The sequence below is a fragment of the Cydia fagiglandana genome, chromosome 5 (assembly GCF_963556715.1).
Source record: "Cydia fagiglandana chromosome 5, ilCydFagi1.1, whole genome shotgun sequence".
Classification (NCBI taxonomy): Eukaryota; Metazoa; Arthropoda; class Insecta; order Lepidoptera; family Tortricidae; genus Cydia; species Cydia fagiglandana.
The window spans coordinates 9,679,768-9,704,462 of NC_085936.1; the positions used below are offsets into that span (position 1 = coordinate 9,679,768).

General features: G+C 36.7%; 2 protein-coding genes across 3 annotated transcripts in view; one reads left to right on the top strand and one right to left on the bottom strand.

Moving 5' to 3' along the window:
• Positions 1–24,695, bottom strand: part of LOC134664441 (uncharacterized) — a 220,111-nt gene that overhangs the window by 157,426 nt on the left and 37,990 nt on the right. The window lies entirely within an intron of this gene.
• LOC134664431 (uncharacterized) lies at positions 18,193–20,207 on the top strand. The gene is made up of 2 exons (XM_063521077.1): positions 18,193–19,176; positions 19,550–20,207. Exons 1-2 carry the CDS (start codon positions 18,349–18,351, stop codon positions 19,565–19,567), a joined length of 846 nt encoding a protein of 281 aa, XP_063377147.1. The 5' UTR covers positions 18,193–18,348; the 3' UTR covers positions 19,568–20,207.

Consider the following 24,695-nt stretch of genomic DNA (forward strand, 5'->3'; position numbering starts at 1 on the left):
CAATACCACAAGTTCATATTGAAGAGAGGAAAATATAAAAATAGCGATGCGTCATCTTAGACACAAGTACCTACCTACCTAAATAACTCTTATAACTATTCCAAAATCTGTAAGCAATATACGGAATATTCGATACACCCGTATTACCTTACAAGCTCATATCGCTATATCGGCGACACGACACGAACGCCATTGATCGGCAGCATGTGTTCCCAACTTTCCGGAGAGATTGGAAACAACTAACTTGCGCAATCCGACGTGATTTCACGGATCCGGCCCGCGATAACTGATTCAATATCAGTAGGTACTCGTATTATCGACTATCATTAACATGGGGCCGATAGTTAATATAAAGTGTGGGTGGTTCGAATTTGTCTTCTATTAGATTCTATAACATGGCTTCCGAATCTAGGGGTAATCATCTTTATAGGATCAAAACAGCAGTTAATACCTACATTGCTTGTATTGATAGCATTGAAATGCTTTTCTGTATGTGTGGGTTAGATTCCTTAAAAGGTCACTAGGTAATATTGAAAGGGTTGAACCACTGATTTATCGTATTATACATAGTTAGTTAATTACCTCTATATAATTGCAAGTGATACAACTATATTCATATCACCGGCCTAACATTTGAATAATTTAACAAGGACTTTAAAGATTGGTAACAAATACGGTTGTACATAAAAACAAGTTACCAAGTTTAATTACACAAACGGGTCTACCGCGATATAATTTCATTGTTTCGGAATTAAAAGGTAAAAACAATGAAATTATATCGCGGTAGGCCCGTTTGTGTAATTAAATATGTGTACAAAACGCGAGAGTTTAAAGTGTCAAGTTACCAAGTTGCTGTTATGTTGGTATCACGTTGGTATAATCAGATTTTACGTAAGTTCCTTAAATATGTTGAAGTGTTTTAAGACATATTTAGGTATTGAAAATTATGGGGTAATGAGAAAACCAGTACACATATTGGTAATCAATAATCATTAAAAAAAGGTGACTCTTTATTGTTAATCTATCTACTTACAATAATATATCGATCTCCCCTTACATAGTATAAGGACCAATAAGTAAATTCCTATATAATATAGGTATAACATTGTTAAAATGACCGCGTAAGGAAAAATTAGAGCATTCCATAATACAGCACCCATATGCCTGGAGCCACGTTGATGTATTGAAAATCTTTTTCTAAAATATGAACCTACCATTTTCCTAAGTCGCTATCTAGGCCACATCGACACTATCCTGTCCCAACGTTACGAATTCTAAATTTCAGTCCGCCGGTTACAAGAGAGCGGCGCGCCCGTCGAGACAACGACGTCGCTTTTATTGCAACCTACTTTCGAATACTTCCTTCGCTTTCCTGCTTTAAAAGCGGACGAAATTACATACTTACAAAGGATAAGTCTGCAAGATTCAACGCAGGTTTTTCAAACGACTAGCGCTCTTCGTAAATTAGAATATACTTTAAATGTTTAAGACCACGCCCGATCTTTGTATAAAATTTTTTTCTTTAAAACTGGCACGTTGTTTGTCTGAAAACGAGCTGAATTTTTAATTCCACCCACTCGCAACGACGAAGAGCAAGATTATCCGGCCATTTTGTGCACAAGAATAAAGGATAAAAGAAATATAGAGTGGTTAAAAGCTGTATCATGCATGAAGTATTGTGTTGTATTCTATTACGTATGAAAGCGATGTTGACATAAATCTAAATAGGTATGTAGAAATAAATGAGCGTGTCTTGGAAAATATATGTTGCCATCATTGTTTGCAACCATTTTTCTTCCGTATTTCCGAGATACCTATTTTTAGTAAAGTAATGAAAGGGTTCTTTCTGTTTATTTTTTTTACTATAAATAGCTTGGTGTCCACAAAAAATGTCCTCTTACATAATATCTACAACTTGTACATAAGTAACATAACCTTTGGACATAAAACCGTACTGATATAACAGGTACTAAGGTAAACCTTATACACCTTACTTTAAAGATCAATTATTAACACGCTAGTCCCTTCATAATTAAGTTCATAAGAACTCCAATACAGGAATAAACCACCTGCTCATATTATTCATCCGTTACTCAACCCAACACATAACACATAAATCCATTTTATGACGTTATAATATTTGACAAAATGTTGTTTAAGTAATTATGTCACTAATCACAATGTAAAGCAGTGGTCGGCAACCTTTTAGCAGCCAAGGGCCACATAGTAGTTAATGGAGGTGACGCGGGCCATACTTTGTTAATATTTATGACTTTATGAGACATTATCGTTTGTCACTAATACATACAAAATAGCCAAGGCGGCACTCGGGCCGCAAGTGACAGGTTCACGAGCCGCATGCGGCCCGCGGGCCGCAGGTTGTCGACCGCTGATGTAAAGGCCCCCGCGATCCCAGACATTAACGAGTTACTAAGCGGGGATGGTGTAAAAACCGTTTGAAACGCACTGCCGTATTCGAACTTCAAGATATTCACAAGAGACGACACGTACTAGATCCATTCTAGATAAGTTATAGTTTAGATATCAACTAGTTCTCTTTTGCAGCGCTATTCGGGCAACCAATGTCACTTTTACGTTAGATAGAGTAAGATATGAATTGGATCTCTAAGTCATATCATGTGGAAATCGTTCAAGAGTAATATCCAGAATCGTGCAAATGTCAAATTTGACAGGTTAGATCTTAAACATATCGTTATCGTATCTTGGTGATGTCTAAAAGATATCTAATAGATGTCTATTTCAAAATCCGAATCGGGCCCGCAGGCTGTTCGCTCGAGCCGGCTTATGAAATATTTCAACAGGATGCGTAGGTTTGTAAAGTTTGCTGCATTGCAGGTATCCGTTTATGTTTGTGTGGTCTCATCCAATTTACAAACACTAGTGTTTCTCGCTGTGAAAGTTATTTCGCGAGATTTCATTTGCATGGGAATGGCTGCGCCTGCAGCGGAATGAGCGCCGCGTGTGCATCATGTGTCTTCTTTTACAGCGCAGCGCGCTTTCAGCTCCCTCTCAAGCATAATATTATTATTTAATTATTTTTACATTTATAGAGGTTAAAGAATTTCTGAGAAAACACAATTACTTTAATTACAATGTCAATAAAACGTATTCTGTCTAAGATTTGCTAAGTACTAGTTAGTTCTTGGTCTTTAATTTAACTATCGATAGGTGAAAATCGCATGAAAATCCGTTGAGTAGTTTTATCGCGAACAAATAAACACTCAAACAAGTCAAACAGACAGACGCGGCGGGGGACTTTGTTTTATAAGATGTAGTGATGTTAAGAAGCAAAGATTTACGTAAAAGTTTTTTATTATTATTTATCTTAATTCTGCTGTCTGCTTTAAAAGCTCTTTTTCATTACTGATTTTTTGTACCTCCGAAACTGTACTGAGAACCAACAAACACTAGCCGGAAAAGTAATTGCGCGAAATGTAATTTGCATGGAAATGACTACTTGCAGCGAAATGAGAGCGCTGCAACGGGTGACACATGGTGCACACGGAGTACGAGTAAATGGGCTCGCGAAATATACATTGCACAAAATGCGATGCAAGGTACCTAGGAGCCGCTTTTAGTGGATTAACCGTGTTTGTTGTAGGCGAATAACGGCGCGATTCGAACTTTAAGATATCGCGCCGTTAGACATTCACTAGATATGAAATAGTAAAGATATGCGACGTTCCACGGTAAAAGGTACCTTATGGCGGCTGGCGCTTACGCTTATTATTAACGTCGCTCCAATATTCAGTCGGGACAATGGTACCTTTTGCCGTGGAACTTCACATATCTTTACTATTTCTTATCTAGTGCATCTCTTATTCATTTCCGTGAATCGCGCTGTAAGTATTAATGGCATCGTAGCTAAAGTTATATTTCTAGTTTCGGAGGTTACAAATGTTTTATATTTTCATCAACTTGAAAAAATACGCAGTGGATTTTTTATGCTAAACGAGGTGGTGTATTTAATTTCACTTCTATTAATTTATCACAGAGGGGGAACGCGGCCAGCGTCCTGGGAACAATGCCTCAGGCTTATTTAGGGCTAGATTTATGATTAATTTATTTTGTAATTTTAGTTGTAATACAATAAATGGCGGAATAATGGGAAATTTATCACATAATTAAAATTAAGAGAGTTTTTTTTTCTAGAAGGCACTAAATTAAAATTAATATATTATGTATTTACTTACATTTTGTTTTGTCTCCCAGTGTTCGATCTCCACAAATACCGATTGAATGTTTATACAATTGCGTTTATTAATAGTTTAGATGGAAAATGTTAAAATTAAAACATCTTAATTATAAATTCACATCATTATAGTGCGAGCGCTCAGGCCGGTGACTTTTTCGAAATTATAGTATCAGAACAGCCATCACATGCGGAGACTGAGTGGCAATGACAGTATCCTATCCTGAGAGTGTTGGCAGGTAATATGGATGCACCATTACTCATAGTACTCGAGTAATCTACATTTGGCAGATATATGTGGATGTTAAGAAATGGCGCATTTAGAATATCCAGATTATTTAATGTTCTGTATGTTTTATTTACAGAATTATGAGTGTTTGTCACTAACAAGTATTTTTAAGTTTTGTTGTGCCTACGAAAATAAAAAAAGCCCAATCTTTCTCGCAAATATAAAAAAACTATTTTATTTGAAATAAATAATTAATTGAAATAAATACCTACATGGGTATACAAAAGCTCTCCTGAATGATAATCTGTTATCCACTACGAGCCTGTACAAGCATACCTATGTAGCATTATGTGCCTGTATCCACGTTAGCGTTTGATGTTCGATACATTTCCACACATGACTTTTTCTTTGATGTCACATGCGGCACCCGCTTTGTTAATATTAAAGGACGAAGAAATACCTCACGGTCCATTATTTCTAAAGGATGACTCACGTTAGACCGGGCCGTGTCCGGGCCGGAGCTTCCGGCGCTTACGTTTCTATGACATGACAGGCGATCACGTGATGCTTTCCATAGAAAACGATGCGCCGAAAGCTCCGGGTCGGACACGGCCCGGTCTAACGTGAGTCATCCTTTACACATAGTATCATAATGTATTGAGATAACATTTATAATGTAATATTTGGTGGCTCTAAACCGAATTGTGGTAATAGAAAATTATTCCACAAAACGTATTCAACATTTTGGTGTTGTCTGTATTTGACAGGGTTTGGGACACACGAGTGCCTAAAACACCTTTGTACGGTTAAATTGAACTATTGTTCTATAGGTCTCTTGATCTATAGCTCATGCGGAACGCTGTCACGATATGCAGGAAGGAGGTAGCAACATTTCTATGGAACCTATAACGTGACGTGCGACGTAAACCGGAGATAGAGGTTAGGTGGCTGCCGCGGAAAGTCTTATATGTATATCGATTGCCTACCTAGAAAAAGCGAAAGACTACAGAAATTGTTTTACGTAAGATATTATTGCATAGAGTCTATACTATGAACTTCTTGGAAAAAAGAGTATCATTATACAGATTTGAAAAGGGTTAGCAATGCGCACATTGGAGTTTATTTACCAGTTAACGCGAAGACTGGGTTTTTTCTGGGGTTAAGTCGGACTAAATTGTATTGTTGTAATTTACAATAATTAGGTATTGAAATCTCTGAAACTGGAGAAATTTGCTGATCACCTATATTACTGAATCGCGATTAGAAAGGGATTGAGATAGCTGTCAATCCATATTGATTTTGACGTAAGTGTTTGGAAATCTGTTATTTCTAATCCCTTTCTGATCGCGGCATGATAATAATTAAATCGACAAGCAATCGCAATAGCAAGATAGCGACCCAGCTCCGGCGGACGTTACCACACATACTGTCACGTGTCGTTCATTTGTTTTACCGCACACACACACCCCATGTCACATGCCTTCGTTTGTTTTAGAGCAGATTGGAAGCGGTCGTTTTCCGAAAAACAACGATTTGTTCGACCCGGCGATACGTGTGTACCATAGGTACATCTGTGTGAGCCGCTTTAAAGCTTCAAAAATCCAACTTAATATGATAATGATTTGTTAATTGCTGGCAGACCAACTAGAGCGCATCAATACGTATGAGCGAGCTGCTTTGCAAGTAATAAATATCAAATTAAGTTGAAGTATTTAAAGTTTGAATCGCGCGCGCGGTAGAGTTTTTAATTTGTAAACATTTTGCCGAAAATATAATCCTTTGTCCTTATGTGCGCTCGTTTAAAATTATAATGAAACGGAATTTTTCTTTCAATGTTTGAAAAGAACACGGTGCTGTTTAAATGCATAGTATTTTAATTACGCTGTACCAAATAAACCTTTGAAGTTACTGTGATAAACAAAATATTTTAAGAAAGTTTAACAACAAAACAAGCCTTGCATTAAGCTTTTAGAGACATAACCAAGCAAATATTGTTTAAATATAGATCGGAGTCTACTTAATAACACCGATGCAAAGGTGAGAGTGTTAGAGAGATAAAAACGTACGTAAAATACTTTGTAAATAAACATAAGTAATTATAAATTCTTCTCGATTTCTGCTCTGGCATTAATCCCCTTTGTTTTCACTTTATATTAAACTTCGATCACCGAAAATATCTGCCAGTTTTATTTATATTTTAAGCAAACCTCCCGCAGTAAACAGTGAAAATCCTTATAATTTCACGAACCAATTTAAGGTGCAAACAACGGCTCAGGAATCAATCGGCCAGGCAATAACATTCTCCAGGAGAGGCGTTGAATAATAAATGTAGGAAGTTTCGCTTTCCGAGACGAGTTTCGTGAGCAAGAGTCGGCTAATTAGTCGACAGGGAAAACTTGGTAAGATTCAGAGACAAATATAGAATAAAGAATGTTTAAGTTCAATAGGGATACATTTCTAAGGCGACCTCCTAGTCGAGGGGAATGAGGACAGAGACCAACCATGTACTCGTACATCATCGTTGAGTTCATGACCACTGCGAAAAAGTGTAACGTCTAAGAAACCAGTAGGTATACATAAATACATATAAAACTTCATATGTAGAACTTTCCATCCATTACCTAGGGTTAGATATCACAGACAATCATCTAATATGCTTTCGGAGGATGTTAAAATATTATTGTTAAAATAGTATTATCTAGTAATAGGTAACGAACAATTAATATAGTAAGACTCAATTGAAGAGTGAAGTTCAGGGAAGCATAATAAAGGCCGCCGACCTGAAAAGGCCGGATTGCACCTTAATAGCTGTCATAGAATCACATTAAATATTTTTGAATTCAAGGTGATTCTTCGACCAGATCAGCTTTTTGCACATTTTTTCTTATGTAAAACCAGCAACCGTATCAGTCAGATTATACAAAGTCGCTTGCCTCATCATTATTTACCATTGGAGCTACTGACAACGTGCTATCTAGTAGCTCTTTCGGCCTGCCCACGACGTTGCCCGACTGGCTTCGGCTAAGGCGAAAACCATAAGCGGGAACGAAAGGTTCGATCGCTGTGTTTCGCTCCAACCTATGGTTGTCACCTTAGCCGAAGCCAGTCGCGCAATGTCGTGGCCAGGCCCTTTGAGAGAGTACTTTGAGATACGTGAGAACACCCTAAGACTAAGTGGCAAACATCAAAGATAGGGCACACCACTTAGTATGGCAATTGAACACCTTTATATTTTACTTGTCTCTGACAAGATTTGTTGCGCATTCAACATTCATGCCACAAGTTGGTATTTAAAGTAGCAACAAAGGCAAACTATGCGGGTGAACGCTGCCGAACTTGGCACTGACTGAGAGACTCAAAAATGTTAAGCTGGGGTTATTTGCTCGAAATTGTTGCTGGAAGCTTTTTAAGGAATGGCGGTCAAAAAACATTTTCACCTCAGCAGCTCGAACAAGGGTACTTTGCTTCTAAAAAAATGCGATTTTGCCCACTGAGTCATTTTGTCTCACTCAGTGAGCAAAATCGCATTTTGCTCACTTAGTGAGACAGTATGAGTGAGCAAAATCGCATTTTGCTCACTGAGTGAGACAAAATGTCATTCAAGTGACTTTTATAGTCAAATGTCATTTCAACATGCGGGGTCTAATACAAGTTCGATATACTTGGGTTCTATTATCTCTGTCCCTCTAGGTATGTTCTCACTGCTTAGGGTGAAAAAATTTGTGTACTACACGAGATCAAAGTTATTTACATCTCGTGCGCTTTTGAATCCCTCACTACGCTCAAGATTCTAAATTAGATTCACTCGCTACGCTCGTGAATCTATTATAGAATCTTTCGCTTGCACGGGACTCAAAATAAGCACTCGAAGAAATATCAAACTTTGATCTCTTGTTGTACAAATAACTATTAAGGATCACTCACGCTAAGACCGGGCCGAGCCCGGGCTGACGCGTCCGACATGTCATTTTCTATGACGGCTGATCGGTGATCACGTGGTGCTTTCCATAGAACACGAAGCGCCGGAAGCTCCGGCCCGGCCCCGGCCGTCTAGCGTGAGTCATTCTTTAAGCATACAAATTAACCGCGTAGTGTTTACTTTACTTTGCATAATAACTTACGTTAGCGTTCAAAGAAAGATAATCAACAACAGGTTAAGTCTGTTAATTTTTCTCTTCGTTTTCGTTTTGACATTCGTGTTATTTCCTTTTTTGTTTGTTTAATTAATGTAATTAACAGAATAGCTCGAATAAAAATAACAATAAATATTAACGTAAAGTCTTTGTTTGACATCGTACATACTCTGCATACCGGGTGTGGCCTTTAACACGAGCAAATAATTACAACATAGATTGTACTCCTCAAACGGTGACAGTTTTGTTCAACAACTTTTAAAAATAATGAAGTATTTAGACTGCCTATTTTTCATACAAAATAAATATTATCTTCAATGGACGCCATCGCCACGCCATATCATTGTGATTGACGTTGCTTGTCACGCCTTAAACATAACATAAATTCGCAATACATTGCGTCTTATAATAAAACTTTAAAGTGTATTAAAAATCAAACCACAAGTTATTTTTAAAAGTCGCTGAACAAATGTTGGTCAGTATGAGGAGTACAGCCTACAGTTTAATTTTTTGCTCATATTACAGACCACACCCGGTATATGTAATAGTTATATAACAAGAGAGCCTTAACATAACACAATATCGGTCTATCCAGTTCCCAAAGTAGCTCTAGAGCGTCATTGTAAGACCAAGTTTGTTTGAGTTCGTGACTGAAATTCGGTGCCTATAGTTTAACAAGCTGGGGTAATGGCCGACGGAAATGATCCATATAATCCACTTTACAGCGTCTCATCGGCTCGTTACGATTCAGATTTAGTCCAGGCATAAAAACTCCCAGACTTTTTTACTGCCAAATGTAGATTTAATGTAAGGATATTTCTGTTTGTATCGTGTCCTTTCGATGTTGAATGTCAAGAGAAAAGAACCACTTTTTCACTCATCAGAGTTAATGCTTTTTCTCACTGGTGCATAGGGGCTCAGCTTACGTCCAACGATTCACGAAGGCATAATAATACCTACTTGAAATAGAAGTAGGTACCTAGCCTTTCTCTTCTCTTCAGTCATGGATAGATGGGAAACTGTTTATTTCCTTATTATGGTGCGCCACACGATGGTGCCTTTTAATTAAATCTACCTATACTTAAGACTTTTTCGAGAGGTTTCTTGAGACTCAGTCTGACGGTTGTGTTCGGTAAGTCAATTTATACAACAACGATTGTTTTTAAGGCCGTTTTTAATGAACTTTCCTTGATAAATCTACTATCATTGTAAAGAAAACGCGCTTTTCTAAATCCCTGTGGCCTAACGTCAGTAGGTATACAACAAATTCAATCCCAGTTACAAACAAAATGAAAGCACAAACGGCCGATTCCTGCAAGCAAACCTCGTCCACTCAACTATTTACATTTAATATTAACGTGGAAGATCCCTCCGTGCCTCCTATATCTCCTTGTGTAGATTTACTGTTCGAGATGTGGGTAAGATGTAATACAAATGGATGCCCGGAAGGGTTAGTGAATTTTCAATGTAAGTTAGTTAGTTTAAGTTAATGTTCAGTTGATTATGGTGCATAATGTTATTAATGTTACGAGTAACTTGAGAAATACGCATACAAAATATAAACACAACCTAGGTTGCCGCCAGCAGCAGAGCAGGACCCAAGCTGCTAGTGGTGGATGCAGAGAAAGGACTCGACGGACTATCCGCGCCGTGTCCAAGACTATCGGTGTCTGTATCTGACCCTTGATCCAGCCACAGGGAATCTCCCAAGGTGTGGATCGAGTCTCCTCGCTATGAGACTGTTCGCTGCAACGATTATCGGGACAATGATCGTCAAATCAACATCCCACATGTCATGACGGTTTTCTCGTAAGCCAAGTAAGTCTAGGTACTTTCTTAGACCTGTCCTTCTCAGCTTTCTCGGTCGATCATGGGGGATGGTGCATGACGAAACAACATTACTACAATTTAACTATTATACTGGCTACATTCACGTACCTACTGTTTACCCGATAACTACATACATTTAAATAAATAAGTTCAAAGTATCATTAGGCATACGATTACTAACTATTTTTTGTCAAACCTATTATGTGAAACACATCAATAACTTGATAGCCATTGAATTATTGATGCACTGATGGCTGATGGCACAAAAACTCTGTTTACGTATGCCGATTGTCAATATCCGGCGTTGTGGAGGCTTTGATTGATGGCCTTTCACGAAATAACTATTTTGCGTGGAACGGGAGACGAGATGATAATGATAAGTATATTTTATTGAGAGCTTTATACTGGCGATAGGTTATTAGCCGTGAAAATGAGACGCAAATTGATCGCTTGAATAACGAAAGGCATAATGCGCGGTACACAAAATTAAAAAAGTAACATTTAATCTTTATAGGTACGTACCTATATAAGGTATATATAATCGACTTTTGCTTTTTCTTGAAGCTGTTTGGCGGTTTGATTCCTCCTAACATAGTTATAGTCATTTACTTTAAAAACCGGACCAAGTGGAGTCTGTGGAATCAGAACGTGTGGCACCTTATTAGAGACAAAGGAATTTTGAATAGTAGTATTAGGGTAAGAGCTGGGTCCGTAAATACAGCGATGAATGAGTTAACACATATTAAAACAAAATCATGACCCAATCTTGTCATTATTCAATTGCTTGGTTGGCAATACTAATTTTTTTCTTTAATATTATCTGACAGACTGTCTTGCTGTCAATACGTTATAAGGTAAATGTACGCTTCACCGAATGCTTAAGCCCTAAACTTACGTTTAATTTTTTTATTAGTTCTGATATTTTCTTACGAATATGTTCAATACTAAAATAGAAACATAGATAAATTTGTCCTCATTTAAACATACCTATAAATTACTGAAATGATTGGACGTGTATTAAAAACATTTTTAAAGTCATTTCTTCCAATTTCCTTGTTTGTACCGTTTACCGACCTAAGAAACGTGATTTGCACATTATACCGAATAGGGAGCCCGCATTACCGAACTAGGAAATAATTGTATGAAAATATGGTGTTGAGTGGTGCTCAAACTTCACTGCCGCCTTAAGAAAAAAAATCATAACTGACAAAAAGTAAGTTTCGAGAAAAAGCCAAAAAACTTTGCACTCCTGTTCAAATAGGTTAAATTCAAAGTACAAAGTTGAAACTTTTGTTAATGAACAAAGTAATTATGTAGAATTTTTATGCGTTGTAAATTATTCGATATCTATTTATTTAAATAAGTTATTTAGAAAAAATAGTTACTGCCTCGTGATATAAATATAATAAAAATACCTTTACTAACATTAAATGACATAAGTGTGTACTTATGGTTTTTGTGTTAGTTTTGCACTACGATTTCTAAGAAATAAAAACACAAGTACCCAGTTGTGCTTATGTTACTGACCGATCTCGAAGCTGAAAAAGCACAATTGGGTACTTTATGTTTTTTTTTGCTTCGTTAACGTTATCAAATTATAATTTATCTCGTTAAAGGAGTTCTTAAAAATACGATAAAGATTCATAATTATTTATTTAAAGAAAAAAAAGGAGATATTTTTAGAGATATTTGATTAATAATGCAATATAAAACTTAAAAAATGCACAATTAGATTGCACTACCTAAGTAAAAATGCTATGTCTAGTATAGTATAGTCCTTAATTTATTGAGATGCTGCTGATGTTTGTGGCTAGACATTATTTTCTTGAATGTCAGATCTGGCCATAAGAAGCAACCGTCTGCTCCTGGACGACTGCCGCATCGTTAAGGTGACAGTCCATTTCCAACGACAGCTGCAATACTGTTCATTTTACTATGGAAATTGATAATGACAGCGACGCGTTCAGTACCGGTAGTGCAGCTGCGGTTAGAAATGGAATGTTACCATTAGTAATCTGATAACCAAAACAAAAAAAACGCACCCACAGCCAAGAAGCAAGCACAAACAGCCTTTGCGTTCTAGAATAAAATATGTTTAGAATTATAATGTTAGATAAGCTCAAACACTCAGAAAATTCTCAATTTTATTTCATTATAACAAAACTTGCAATCATAAAATTAACAACAAAGCGATACTCATGAAACAAACATAATGAAAAATAAATAGTTGGGAAATGCCTGTTTCATGAACAAGCATGACATTGGGCGGTGTATCCCATACTAAAATAAAATTAAGCCATGTGCCAATGCAAAACTGTAAGTGTTATTTTGCAACATACATAAAGCTCGGTGGTGCCGGAGTGATCACACATAGGATCGAAACTTTACGCCACGTTATTTTAAGCCATTGTACCTTAAATTCGTGGTCAGGGTTATAATATGTTTTAGTCTCAATAGACAAGTTACTTAACACCAATATAAATAAAGAGATAATGTTAATTCCAGAAACGCATAGGTAAACATTTGAATAGGCGCGCCAAGCCTTAACGTAGGTACCTACTAGAATCTGGCGAGGTTGCGGAAGAGTACTTCGGCGTTCCTGGGACCTCGCCATATAGCAGCGAGGCGGCAACAGAGGGGTTTTAGTGGGTAAACCTGGGGTCTCATTAGCCCACAACAGGGAGTCCCACATAACCATCCCGGCCCGTCCCCGCGCCGGGTGGTATGCGTAAAGCATTTCCCCTCTTATATAAAAAAAAAAGTACCTACTAGAATGACCGTGACAAATATACCTAAAGTTATTCAAAAATTTAGGTAACATCTGGAATACGCGACGAGATGAGAAACGTAACATGGATATTACTTACTTACAAATAATTTTTGACACTTATTACAATCACGTATACACATTAACACTTCTAATATTTTTTGAAGTAGGCACAGGAGTAATTAATACGTGCGTCGTACGCGCAACCTCTTCCGAAGGAAAGTAACCAGGAGTGAACCGGCCAAAATCTGTCCTTATAGGGGACCGGAGGGGGACTACCTACTAGCCTGATAAAGCATAACTGACCACAACATTTAATAAATAAAGCACAAGTTTACTTTTTTTGCAACCGACACTAAGCAGAAAAAGCATAAGGAAGAGTCATACGAGATAGAAAAAACATAACGTGCAACTTATGTTTTTTCAGATTCCCAGAGTTATGACTAATAATTATTTTATACTAACAAGAATGAACACTTCTGTCAACTTATGGGTTTTTTACATAGAAATTTTAAAGAAAACCAATATTATGGTTTTTCTTCTTGTGAAATAATTGTTGGGCTCAAATTCAAGACAAAAGAAAAAACACAAGTCGTCAATTTAGTACTTTTCTGTCTATGAATATATACTTATGCTTTTTCTTTCTCAAAAAGGCAGTAACTTTACCAAAATGGTGTGTAGTTATGCTTGTCTAAATCGTGACCTGTTAGAGATAAAGAAATAACTGCTAGATAGAAAAATCACATTTTTCTTCCTGATTTCGAGGGTGTCAATAACTCAATTTCGCAAAAATTGTCACTTATGGTTTTTTTTCTTAAGGCGGCAGTTCAGTAGTTCACTATTAAATCCCTATACTATGCTTCGTTTTTTAGCATTATAAAGATGGTAAGCGATCTTGACGTGTCTTTTTTATTGAAAAATACTTTTGAAAAATAAGTCAGTAAGTAAGGTATGCAACAATTATAAAACATGTACGCATGTGTTTAAAAAAATTTGGCTGTTTCATAAATTTTGGCTCGTCCATTTTCTATGGAAGGGTAAATTTTTTTTCACGATTTCGGAGTTGGTCCCATAGTAAAAGTTGCTCAGTATAATCCCAAAACCTCCCTGGGAATGGGAATGTAGTTAATTTTTAGCCACCCTGTATGGGAACCCCGGAATTTCATAACAAAAGATAAAAGTTTAAAAAATCACAATCGCCCACGACGAGAGGAATCTCAAAAAAATTTTTGGACATCTAGGTTCGGACCACCCTGTATAAAATATTATTGCTTCATTATTTTTATTATCCTATTCAGTTTTTTTGTCCACATTCCAAGACTATTATCAGGCGTCCAATAAGTATGTCTAAAGTTTGAAAAGCGCTGGCATTGAAATAATGGTCACAAAAAATAAACATATAAATATCGACCTAGCCGTTATCGTAATAAGGATTATATTCTCATGAACGTCGAATAGAAACATGGCCAACGCAAACATGAGTTCGGTAGCAGAGACCATGGGTACCATTTACCGAACGGCCGTTCGGTGAACGAAACATGGAAAATATGTGGAACCTATTTCGCGAACGGATTTTGAAAATAGTATTTAAATCGTAATCAATGTGGTATAACTACAAATCTATCATTAAATTTAATACTTGAATCCATTACAAAACCGTACATGTGTAAAGTTCTTGCTAATACTGACGTAAAATATCTAAAATTATTGTTTGATAATAGTCTTGCCAAAAACCTTATTTTGATGCCAAAAAGTCGTAAAACATGAACATTTCAAACGCAGTTTTATAATAAAATATATGGGTTATTGTTGTTCGGCAATTGCTCATAAAATTACAAATACATTAAGTTATTTGTGAAATTAGGTAGTTAATCTAAATAGTTCGTAATCAACCGTTAAAAAAATAATTTCATAAACATACGCTTTCCCTGATTCCGGACGCTGTTCGATAATACCTTCCAATCAAATTGTCGGTGTACTCATCACCAAACTCACATTAAGCTTAATTTCTGATAATATGACTGCACTAAATTAATTAAATTGACTAAAATACACAAACTAATTAAGTAGTCACACTGAAAAATCATACTTTGAAACACAGAAATAAATTTAAAAGGTTTTATGACCTTAAGAAATATACGCAACTTCTTACCGATTTCTTTAAGGTTGCCCATACAAAGTGGCAATCGGCAGCAACGATCCGTTTCGATCAGTTGCCACGTCCCAACTGCGGGACAAATTGGCCGACTCTGAGGCATAGTGGAAGAGATAGGTATTTAACTCGTGGAAAAAAAATACGCAAGTAAATATCAGCTGTAAATAATCGACTTACAGCCTAAAATAGAAGAAATTCGGTAATACGGACGGATATTGAGCGTTCGGTGGAGCGTACTTTTACCTTATGTGTACTCGTATCTATATCGATATCGTGTCTATTCAAGATAAAGTATTTGGTCGGAGTACCTCACTCATATACGGGTATACGAGTAAGTATTGTATAACTTTCGAAGCAAACCCTTTCATAACATTTAATTTTACCACCATAATAATTTTATAACCAATTTTACGAATATGTAGCATGTAGCCGCTAGCACAGCCAGTCACATGACAGGCCAGGAAATTCAGAATGTCAGAAACTAGAGCAGCGGCCCCTAGTGCCAGAAGGTCCCTTCTCAAATGGAAATTTGACGTATCAGTATGCCCCATATCGTATTCGTTGACACGACACCAAGCGTGACGCACTAGCACTGTTGCTGATCAATATTTTACCTTCATTATTAAACGCAGGCCTAGATGATCATACTCAGACACTGTGTGAACTGTGTCAGTTACCCTCATGACATTTTTCCGCAAGATCCGTTTGTGCAAAGTCAACAAAAACATCATTATCCTTTTCCCCTTTCTCCTCGTATATAAAGTATTAAGTAACACATTTGAAAACAACGTCGCAATTTGTGGGCAGCGGATGACTCGGTAGATACCTACATAACATAATATACAGGATGAAATTGTTATGTTTGACCATACGCGGAGGGGTGAATATATGGGTATGAGTAAGTTCAAACATAACAATTTTAACCTATCTATACATTGGGATACAATTTAACAACAGAAATTCAATTCTAATCCAGTTTTAATGTGATTGCGCCACAAGTTCGCACATTTATCTGTTCTCCAAAATAAGTGAGGGTAAACGGCCAATGCAGCAATATTATTTAGTTTTTAAGCTGAAATGCATATAAGAGGATGTCGTCCTTTATCATGGAATAAAGATGTAACAGATGGGAAAAGCTTTTAGGTCCCGCCTGCGTAACATAAGTGGCATTTAATGTATCGACGTAATATCAGAGCCTGTCGCGTTATGTTACGGCATACGGACAAATATCCCCGTGACACGGAATTTAGAAGGCATTCTTGTTTGTGGTTGAGAGATTTTATAAATAGATAAGAGAATATGTAAGCAGGAATAATATTCTCTAATGTTGCTTTATTTAGGAATAGGATCCGCTCTGTGATTTAAAAACCATAAATGTTTGTATTAGTTAGGGCAAGTGTTTAACTCACGTATTCGAATTTTCAAATCCAAATCGCTGCCTATATGCATTAAAAGTACACCTAGCGACCGGACAGGCTTCGCACGGGTTTTTTTTGTAAAACACCTCGGTGGAAAACAAGCATACGGCCCGCCTGATGGTAAGCAGTCACCGTAGCCAATGGATGCCTGCAACTCCAGAGGTGTTGCATGCGCGTTGCCGACCTTTTACCTTCCTTTATACTTAAAGTGTTAAGGTAAGTTCATAATTATAAATAAATATTTCACTGTATTTTTACAGGTCTTTTTTACTGTATATGTATAGTCGTTAAGGCAGATGATATGTACAATGCCGTAAAACCAATTAAATAAACCATTAGTCATGCTCAGATCATTGTCACCAAATGGTATCCATGACATGACCCATTAACCCATTTAGCAATCACGACATAATGTCGTAAATATTATTGCCAGCATATAGGAGGGATTTTCGCTTTATGTGGTCTTTATCGTCTTTACCGCACTACACGCTGCGGCGTAGCGGTACAAAATAAATCGGTGTGTATTGACAGTATTGATAATACACTCTGGCAAGCCAACTTTGTCTGTAGTAAAGGCGAATCATCGCGCCTACGTTTTTCAAATACGCCGCCTTTTCTACTGACAAAGCTGACTTGCCAAAGTATAACTAAATAAATATTAAGTTTTGGATATAAAAAAGACTCTCGAAAATCAGCAAGAGCACTATCTACTCATTTCGTAGCAAAATAACACTAGTGCTAAGTCAACCCAACCACATTTAAGTGGGTGAAAATTGAAAGATTTTATTAGGTTGGCACATATGTAATTGTTACGAGTGTCATAAGCATAAAAACTGTAAAAATAAAATGCGAATACCGTAGTTATGCGTAATAATTTGCAAATAATGGGCAGATAAATATCCATTAACTTAACGCCAGACGGTATATATATATATAGCAGATTATCCGTCTTCCCCTAACTATAATGAGGGGCTCTGCTTGCGTCATCTGGACCAGCATTAATAAAATAAGGCTGTGGCTGTGGTGTGATATACTCGTGTATGTCAGCTTTAAGTGCCTATGGTCGCTCTTATCTGTGGGCTGTCTCGCTCTTCTCCAATATGGCGTCTTGATTGTAAGATCGATAAATTAGTGTTCCAATAAAGAATACAGCATTAATTAATTGCGTGTTATTCCAAGTTATCACAGTGGCGACGAGATAGACGAACCAACAAAAAAATCACAGTTTTAATTAATAACAAAGTGTAAGAAGTGATAAAGTTGAAAAAGCAAAATTGCAAAATAGACGCAGTCGATCTGCTTTTGTTTTTGCATAATGGCGGCCGCTTGACAAAAATGCAAAATCTTCACAACGTGTGCCACAATAATATTTGTTTAAAAAGCGACGAACTTGACCTTGAATTAGATGTCGGACGCCGAAATCAGTGACACTACGGACGTACGGACAACAGGATGGATTTACAAACTGTCAAAAATTGAATTGCAAGAATACTTGAATAAGCTTAAAATCACATTCGATGAACAGCAAACCGTCGACGAATTGCGACAAATATTGGTAAAATATTGCAAAAAGAAACAAAATATAAACGCGAGCCAACCCAAAATGTCACACGCACACATAACCCATTTAAATCTTCAACCATTTGATGGCACTAAATGGGAATGTTTTGAACAACAATTAGAATGCTATATTGCATTGAATGACGTGCCACAGGAGAAAAAAGTGCCCCTGTTGTTAACAAAAATAACACCTCAGGTTTTCGAAATTTTGACGTCTCTGTGTAACACAAAAAAACCTGCAAGTCTCTCTTATGTTGAGCTTACTACAATTTTGAAAAACAAATACGTACCAAAAAAGTCTATTGTTTTGGAACGTGCGACGTTCCGAAGTCGGAATCAGCTTCCAAATGAAAAAATAGAGGATTATGTTACAGAACTTCGGAAGTTAGCTAGCAAATGTCAATTCAAGGACTCCGAGGATCAATTAAAAGAAAAGTTCATCGACGGTGTGCATTCCAAACTCATTAAATTTGAATTACTAAAAGCGGATACAAGTCAGACATTAGAAGATTACATTACTTTGGCTAGAACGGTAGAAGCGGCATTAAAAGAAACAGGGCAGAAGGCAGAAGTGGAAGCTAATGTTTACTATCAGCAAACTAACAGAAACAAATCATTTCAAGGTAGACCAACAAGAGGGAAGCCAAGCATGAATAAAGCTACTAGGTGTTTCTGCTGCGGTGGTCACAATCATCTGCGTTCAGAGTGTACGCTGCGCCAAAAATATTGTTCGGAATGTGGTCAACAAGGACACATTTTTAAGGTCTGTCCCAAGAAGAAGAGTTTCAAAATTAACTGTATAGAGAAAGAGGAAACCGAGGATATCTCAGAAAACCAAAAAATGGATGAGTACCAAATGTACTATGTAAATGTAAGTAAAGTGCCTCCTCATATGTTAAGTCTTAATGTTGAGGGTTGTATGGTAGAATTTCAGCTGGATACAGGGTCTGAGGTTACCGTTATTCCATTAAAACAAAAACAAATGTTATTACCTGATAAGGACATTAAAAAATGTAATGTTTTATTTAAAAATTTTGATCAAAAGATATCACAACCATTAGGAATAATAGATAACTTGACAGTCACATTGAATAATGTAACTAAACAATTAAACAGTTTTGTAACTGAGAACACACCATGTATTATAGGGAGAGACTGGCTACAGGAGTTAGGATTATGGCCGCCCCAATTTGTAATGGCAAATGAAGCAAATGTAGTAAATAAAAATGTTAATAATGTTTCAGAAGCCAGAGCTGCAATAAAGGAAAGGTTCGCAGAAGTATTTAGTGAAGGATGGGGAAATTTTAAAGGTGAAACCATCAGCCTTAAATTAAAAAAGGATGCCAAACCAAAAAGCCTGCCGGTACGCCGAGTTCCATTTGCACTTCAAGACAAGGTAAAAGCTGAAATTTCTAGACTTTTACAAAATGGTAGAATTGAACCCGTGGAGACCAGTGAGTGGGGTACACCTGTGGTTCCAATTTTAAAGGGAGATGGTTCGGTAAGGTTATGTGGAGACTACAAATTAACCGTCAACCCACATTTAGAGGTGGATCACTTTCCATTGCCTCATATAGAAGAGATATTTAATTCCCTTAATAATGGAAAATACTTCTGCGAGCTGGACCGGAAAGAGGCGTATCATCAGGCACCATTAGACGAAGCCTCAAAAGATTGTACAGTTATTGTTACAGAAGTGGGCACATTCAGGTATAATTATCTTCCTTATGGTGTGAGCACAGGACCAGGGTCATTTCAGCGGCTCATGAGTAAAAAATTATCAGATATTCCAAATACTGCTGTATTTATAGATAATATTTATATTAGTGGTAAAGATATCCAGGATACAGTAGACACTTTATCTAAGGTTTTAGAGAGGTTACAACAAAGTGAATTTAAGTTAAAAATACAAAATTGTAAATTCTTTGAAAAAAGCATTGACGTGTTTGGCTTTACGATCGACAGCAATGGTATTCGGGTAAATAAAGAGAATATAGAACCATTACTGCAGGCCACACCACCCACAAATGTAACAATGTTAAGGTCATTTTTAGGCAAAGTTAACTATTATTCTCGTTTCTTAAAAGATATGGCCAGCATATTGACACCATTATATGAATGTACCAAAGAAAATAAATTCAAGTGGACGCACCAATGTGATAATGCTTTTGTTATGATAAAAAATAAGCTGGCTAACATGGATAATCTAACTCATTACGATCCTAATTTACCTTTAATTTTAAGTTGTGACGCATCAGAGACAGGCTTGGCTGCAGTAATTTCAAATAGAGACAGAAACGGAGTCGTAAAACCAATTGCTTATGCAAGTAAAAAACTGAATGAGACAGAGATTAAATATTCTACTATAGACAAGGAAGCTATGGCAGTAGTGTTTGGTGTGACAAAATTCTATAATTATACATATGGTAGGAGTTTTGAGTTAGAAACTGATAGTGCAGCTTTAGTACGCATTTTTGGCCCAACTAAAGCCATTCCTAAAATGGCGGCAAAAAGGTTGCAACATTATGCAATTTTTTTGTCAGCATTCAACTACAAAATTCGACATATTAAAACTGATAAAAATCCAGCAGATTTTTTATCACGGACCCCTATGCTAATTAATAAAAATCAAGATACTATGCATCCTATTTGTACCGATGCAGAGATAAGTAATATTTATTACATTCAAAATTGTGAAATTAATAACTTGGACTGGAAATCTATACAGGAGGCAACCAGAAAAGATGTAACATTAGCCAAAGTCATAAGATATACCATGGACGGATGGCCTGACTTAATGATGGACAAAGAATTGTCAACCTACGGTAATAAGAAAACTGAAATAAGTTTTGACAGAGGTTGCCTTTTCTGGGGTTATAGAATCATCATACCGGAGTCATTAAGACAGGCAATCTTAATTGAACTACATAAAAGTCATTTCGGTACTGTACGTATGAAGCAGCTGGCACGCTCTTACTTCTGGTGGCCAGGCATAGATGCAGAAATAGAGAAAATCACAAATGATTGTCTTACTTGCCTTTCAGTTCGGAATAATCCCACTAAGGGGCACCAGAAGTCGTGGCCAGTGGCTCCATCTGTATGGTACCGCATTCATGCGGATTATTGTGGACCATTTTACAATAAAATGTACTTAGTGGTGGTTGACAGTTATAGTAAGTGGCCAGAAATTATAGAAATGAGCTCGATAACCTCATCTCGTACGATCGAAGTTTTCAATAGTCTTTTTGCACGTCATGGCTACCCTGTCCACTTGGTAACTGACAACGGGCCGTCCTTTACATCGGCTGAATGTAAAGATTTCTGTAAGCTGAAAGACATTAAACATACCTTTACTCCTCCATACCACCCTGCGACCAATGGAGCAGCAGAAAGATTGGTGGATATATTTAAAAAACATGTCTTAAAAATTAAAGAAAGCAGAGGAAATACAATCCAATCTGCAATTAACTTATTCCTTTTCGATTACAGAGTAACACCACATAGTACAACAGGAGTGACGCCTGCTTCGCTCATGTACAATAGAGATCTCCGGTCCCGGTTCGCTCTGCTACGACCGCCGCCGGTTACAGAAAGAGCTCAACATATGTTAGAAAAGTAGAGGGAACTGGCATCGGGGAGTAGAAACATAGAATTTGTGGTGGGAGAAAAGGTAATGGTTAGGGATTATAGGAAAAACAGACAACCTTGGATACAAGGAGTTATAGTGGAGGAATCGATTCCTAACACGACGTATATCATAGACGTGGAGGGGTGTAAATGGAAGCGACATGTTAATCAAATGTTAAATTGTAGCCTTAGTTTATTAGAATAAGATACTCGCAGGCCATCCTAGGATGTGCACGTATGTGTGATGCCAAGAGTAAACGTAGCAATAAGAATGTTATGTGAAAAGTTAACTACAACTATATAAAATAGGTTTTTATAGTTAGCGAAAGAAGTTGTAAACTTAAGTACAGTCATTTTAAGTTTATATTGTTTTAGGAATAAGTCTAGCGTAAGGTAAAATGTAACATTCCAGAGAACTGTTTAAAACTGGTGGGGGAGAGTGTGATATACTCGTGTATGTCAGCTTTAAGTGCCTATGGTCGCTCTTATCTGTGGGCTGTCTCGCTCTTCTCCAATATGGCGTCTTGATTGTAAGATCGATAAATTAGTGTTCCAATAAAGAATACAGCATTAATTAATTGCGTGTTATTCCAAGTTATCACACGTGTCACAAGCGACAGGAAATAAAATTGACAACCTACCCTACCTAAACGCGCTATTACAATACTGCCGTATTCGAACTTCAAGATATTCACAAGAGACGACACGTACTAGATCCATTCTAGATACGTTATAGTTTAGATATCAACTAGTTCTCTTTTGCAGCGCAATTCGGGCAACCAATGTCACTTTTACGTTAGATAGAGTAAGATATCTATTAGATGTGAATTGGATCTCTAAGTCATATCCTGTGGAAATCGTTCAAGAGTATCTCCAGGCCCCTATATCACCAACGTGACAGGTGCGAATTGTTGCTGACGTCACAGGCATCCATGGGCTACGGTTATCGCTTACCATCGGGCGGGCCGTATTCCTGTTTGTCACCATCATTGTATTATTTAAAAAAAAAAATTATATCGGCAAAAACAGGTATTTCTCTTGTGATGTTTATGATGATAATGATGACAATTGTCACAAGATTTCAAAGAACCAACTTTCGGTAATTCTTGACAGCAAATAAGCAGCAAGTGTCGGAATTTCGTGACAATTGTCGTATTTCTTGTGACAATTGTCATTGGCTTCGCAAAATAAATACTTATTTACTGGCGATATAGTGGAGTTTTTTTTAATTAACATGTTGGTGGCAAACAACCACACCGCCCGTCTGATAGTAAGCGGTTACCGTAGCCTATGGAGGCTTGTGACGTCAGTAACAGTGATGTCGACAAATGCGACATTTGTCACGTTGGTGAAATAGGGCCCAGAATCGCGTAAATGTCAAATTTGACAGGTTAGATCTTAAACATATCGTTATCGTATCTTGGTGATGTCTAAAAAATGTCTAATAGATGTCGATTTCAAAATCCGAATCGGGACCATAGAATTAAGTCATTTTACCTAACTGACAACTGACCTTCTAGTGGTAAAGTCAACTAGAAATAGTAGGTAGTCATTATCCCCCCTATTCATAAAACTTTACGGGCCATTTAGTTCAATTATGTTTTATCACATTCTTACAAACACATAAGTCAAAATGACAAACGATTCATACGAGCCCCGATGCAAATTATTTCGTCTAGTTCCACGCAACAATTTTGTTTATTTTAATAAATTTTACACATGAACATAAAATGACCCAGTAGTAATGGGAACCATAATAGCAATGTTTAATGCAGTTTATTTTGATCGTATAATAAAATTGCATGAGACTTTTATTGCTGAAAAAAAGGACTTTTCAAAAACGTTGTCCAAATCATATTGTCCTCTCCTACAGCACTGCTGCATGCATGGGCTCGAAACAAAATTGTCAGTACATTGGCAGAGCCCTATTGCTTTCCCTAGTAATAGCCCTTTTCACATAAGTTGTAACCCTACCCGTCAATAAAATAAAAAAAACATGTTTTTTTCCTTTCAGTACAAATGGTATACATATCTTGTGTTTGGATTTAGTTATTGCAGAGTATTATCATATAAAATTAAATAACATTAGTATAAGCATTAAATATTAGTAATTTTTAAACAAAAACATAATTTTTGAACAAACGCGAGAACCTCAAAAAAAGGTCTCACCTGACGAAAACATTATGCATCGGGGCTCGTATAGTCATTATATGTAGGTATTGACTTTTACGTAACAAAGGCGTTACAAAATTAGCATTTGTATACATATATATTCATTTGTAAGCCTGAACATTAATGCGTGCTAAAATATATTCCAATTTATGCGCGCGAAGAATGATGGAATACATGTCAGATTTGAACCATAATTCTATAAAATAAACAAGTGAAAAATGGTGCGAAAATCAAACAAGCTTCATTATTTTTAGATACATCAAATAATTGACTCAAATACCAACTTTGATGAAGGGATGGAAAGAATATTCTTATTCTTTCGGTAACAAAAGTTCTTACACGATTACGATGCTCTGAAGGCGAGAATCGTTTTTAACTTTAAGCACTTAGTAATGTCAATTTCAGATTTTTTATTTTTTTATTGAAATTATCTACTAAATGATTATAAATTATATTTAGTTACATAAATTTCTCGCGATAGAAAATCTAATCCTAAAGAATGCCACAGCTCGACCTAAACATATTTAGAAAAGTATGATTAAAATAGAACCTATCTATAAAGCCCTCAATATAGCTTATTTGGTGTCAAAC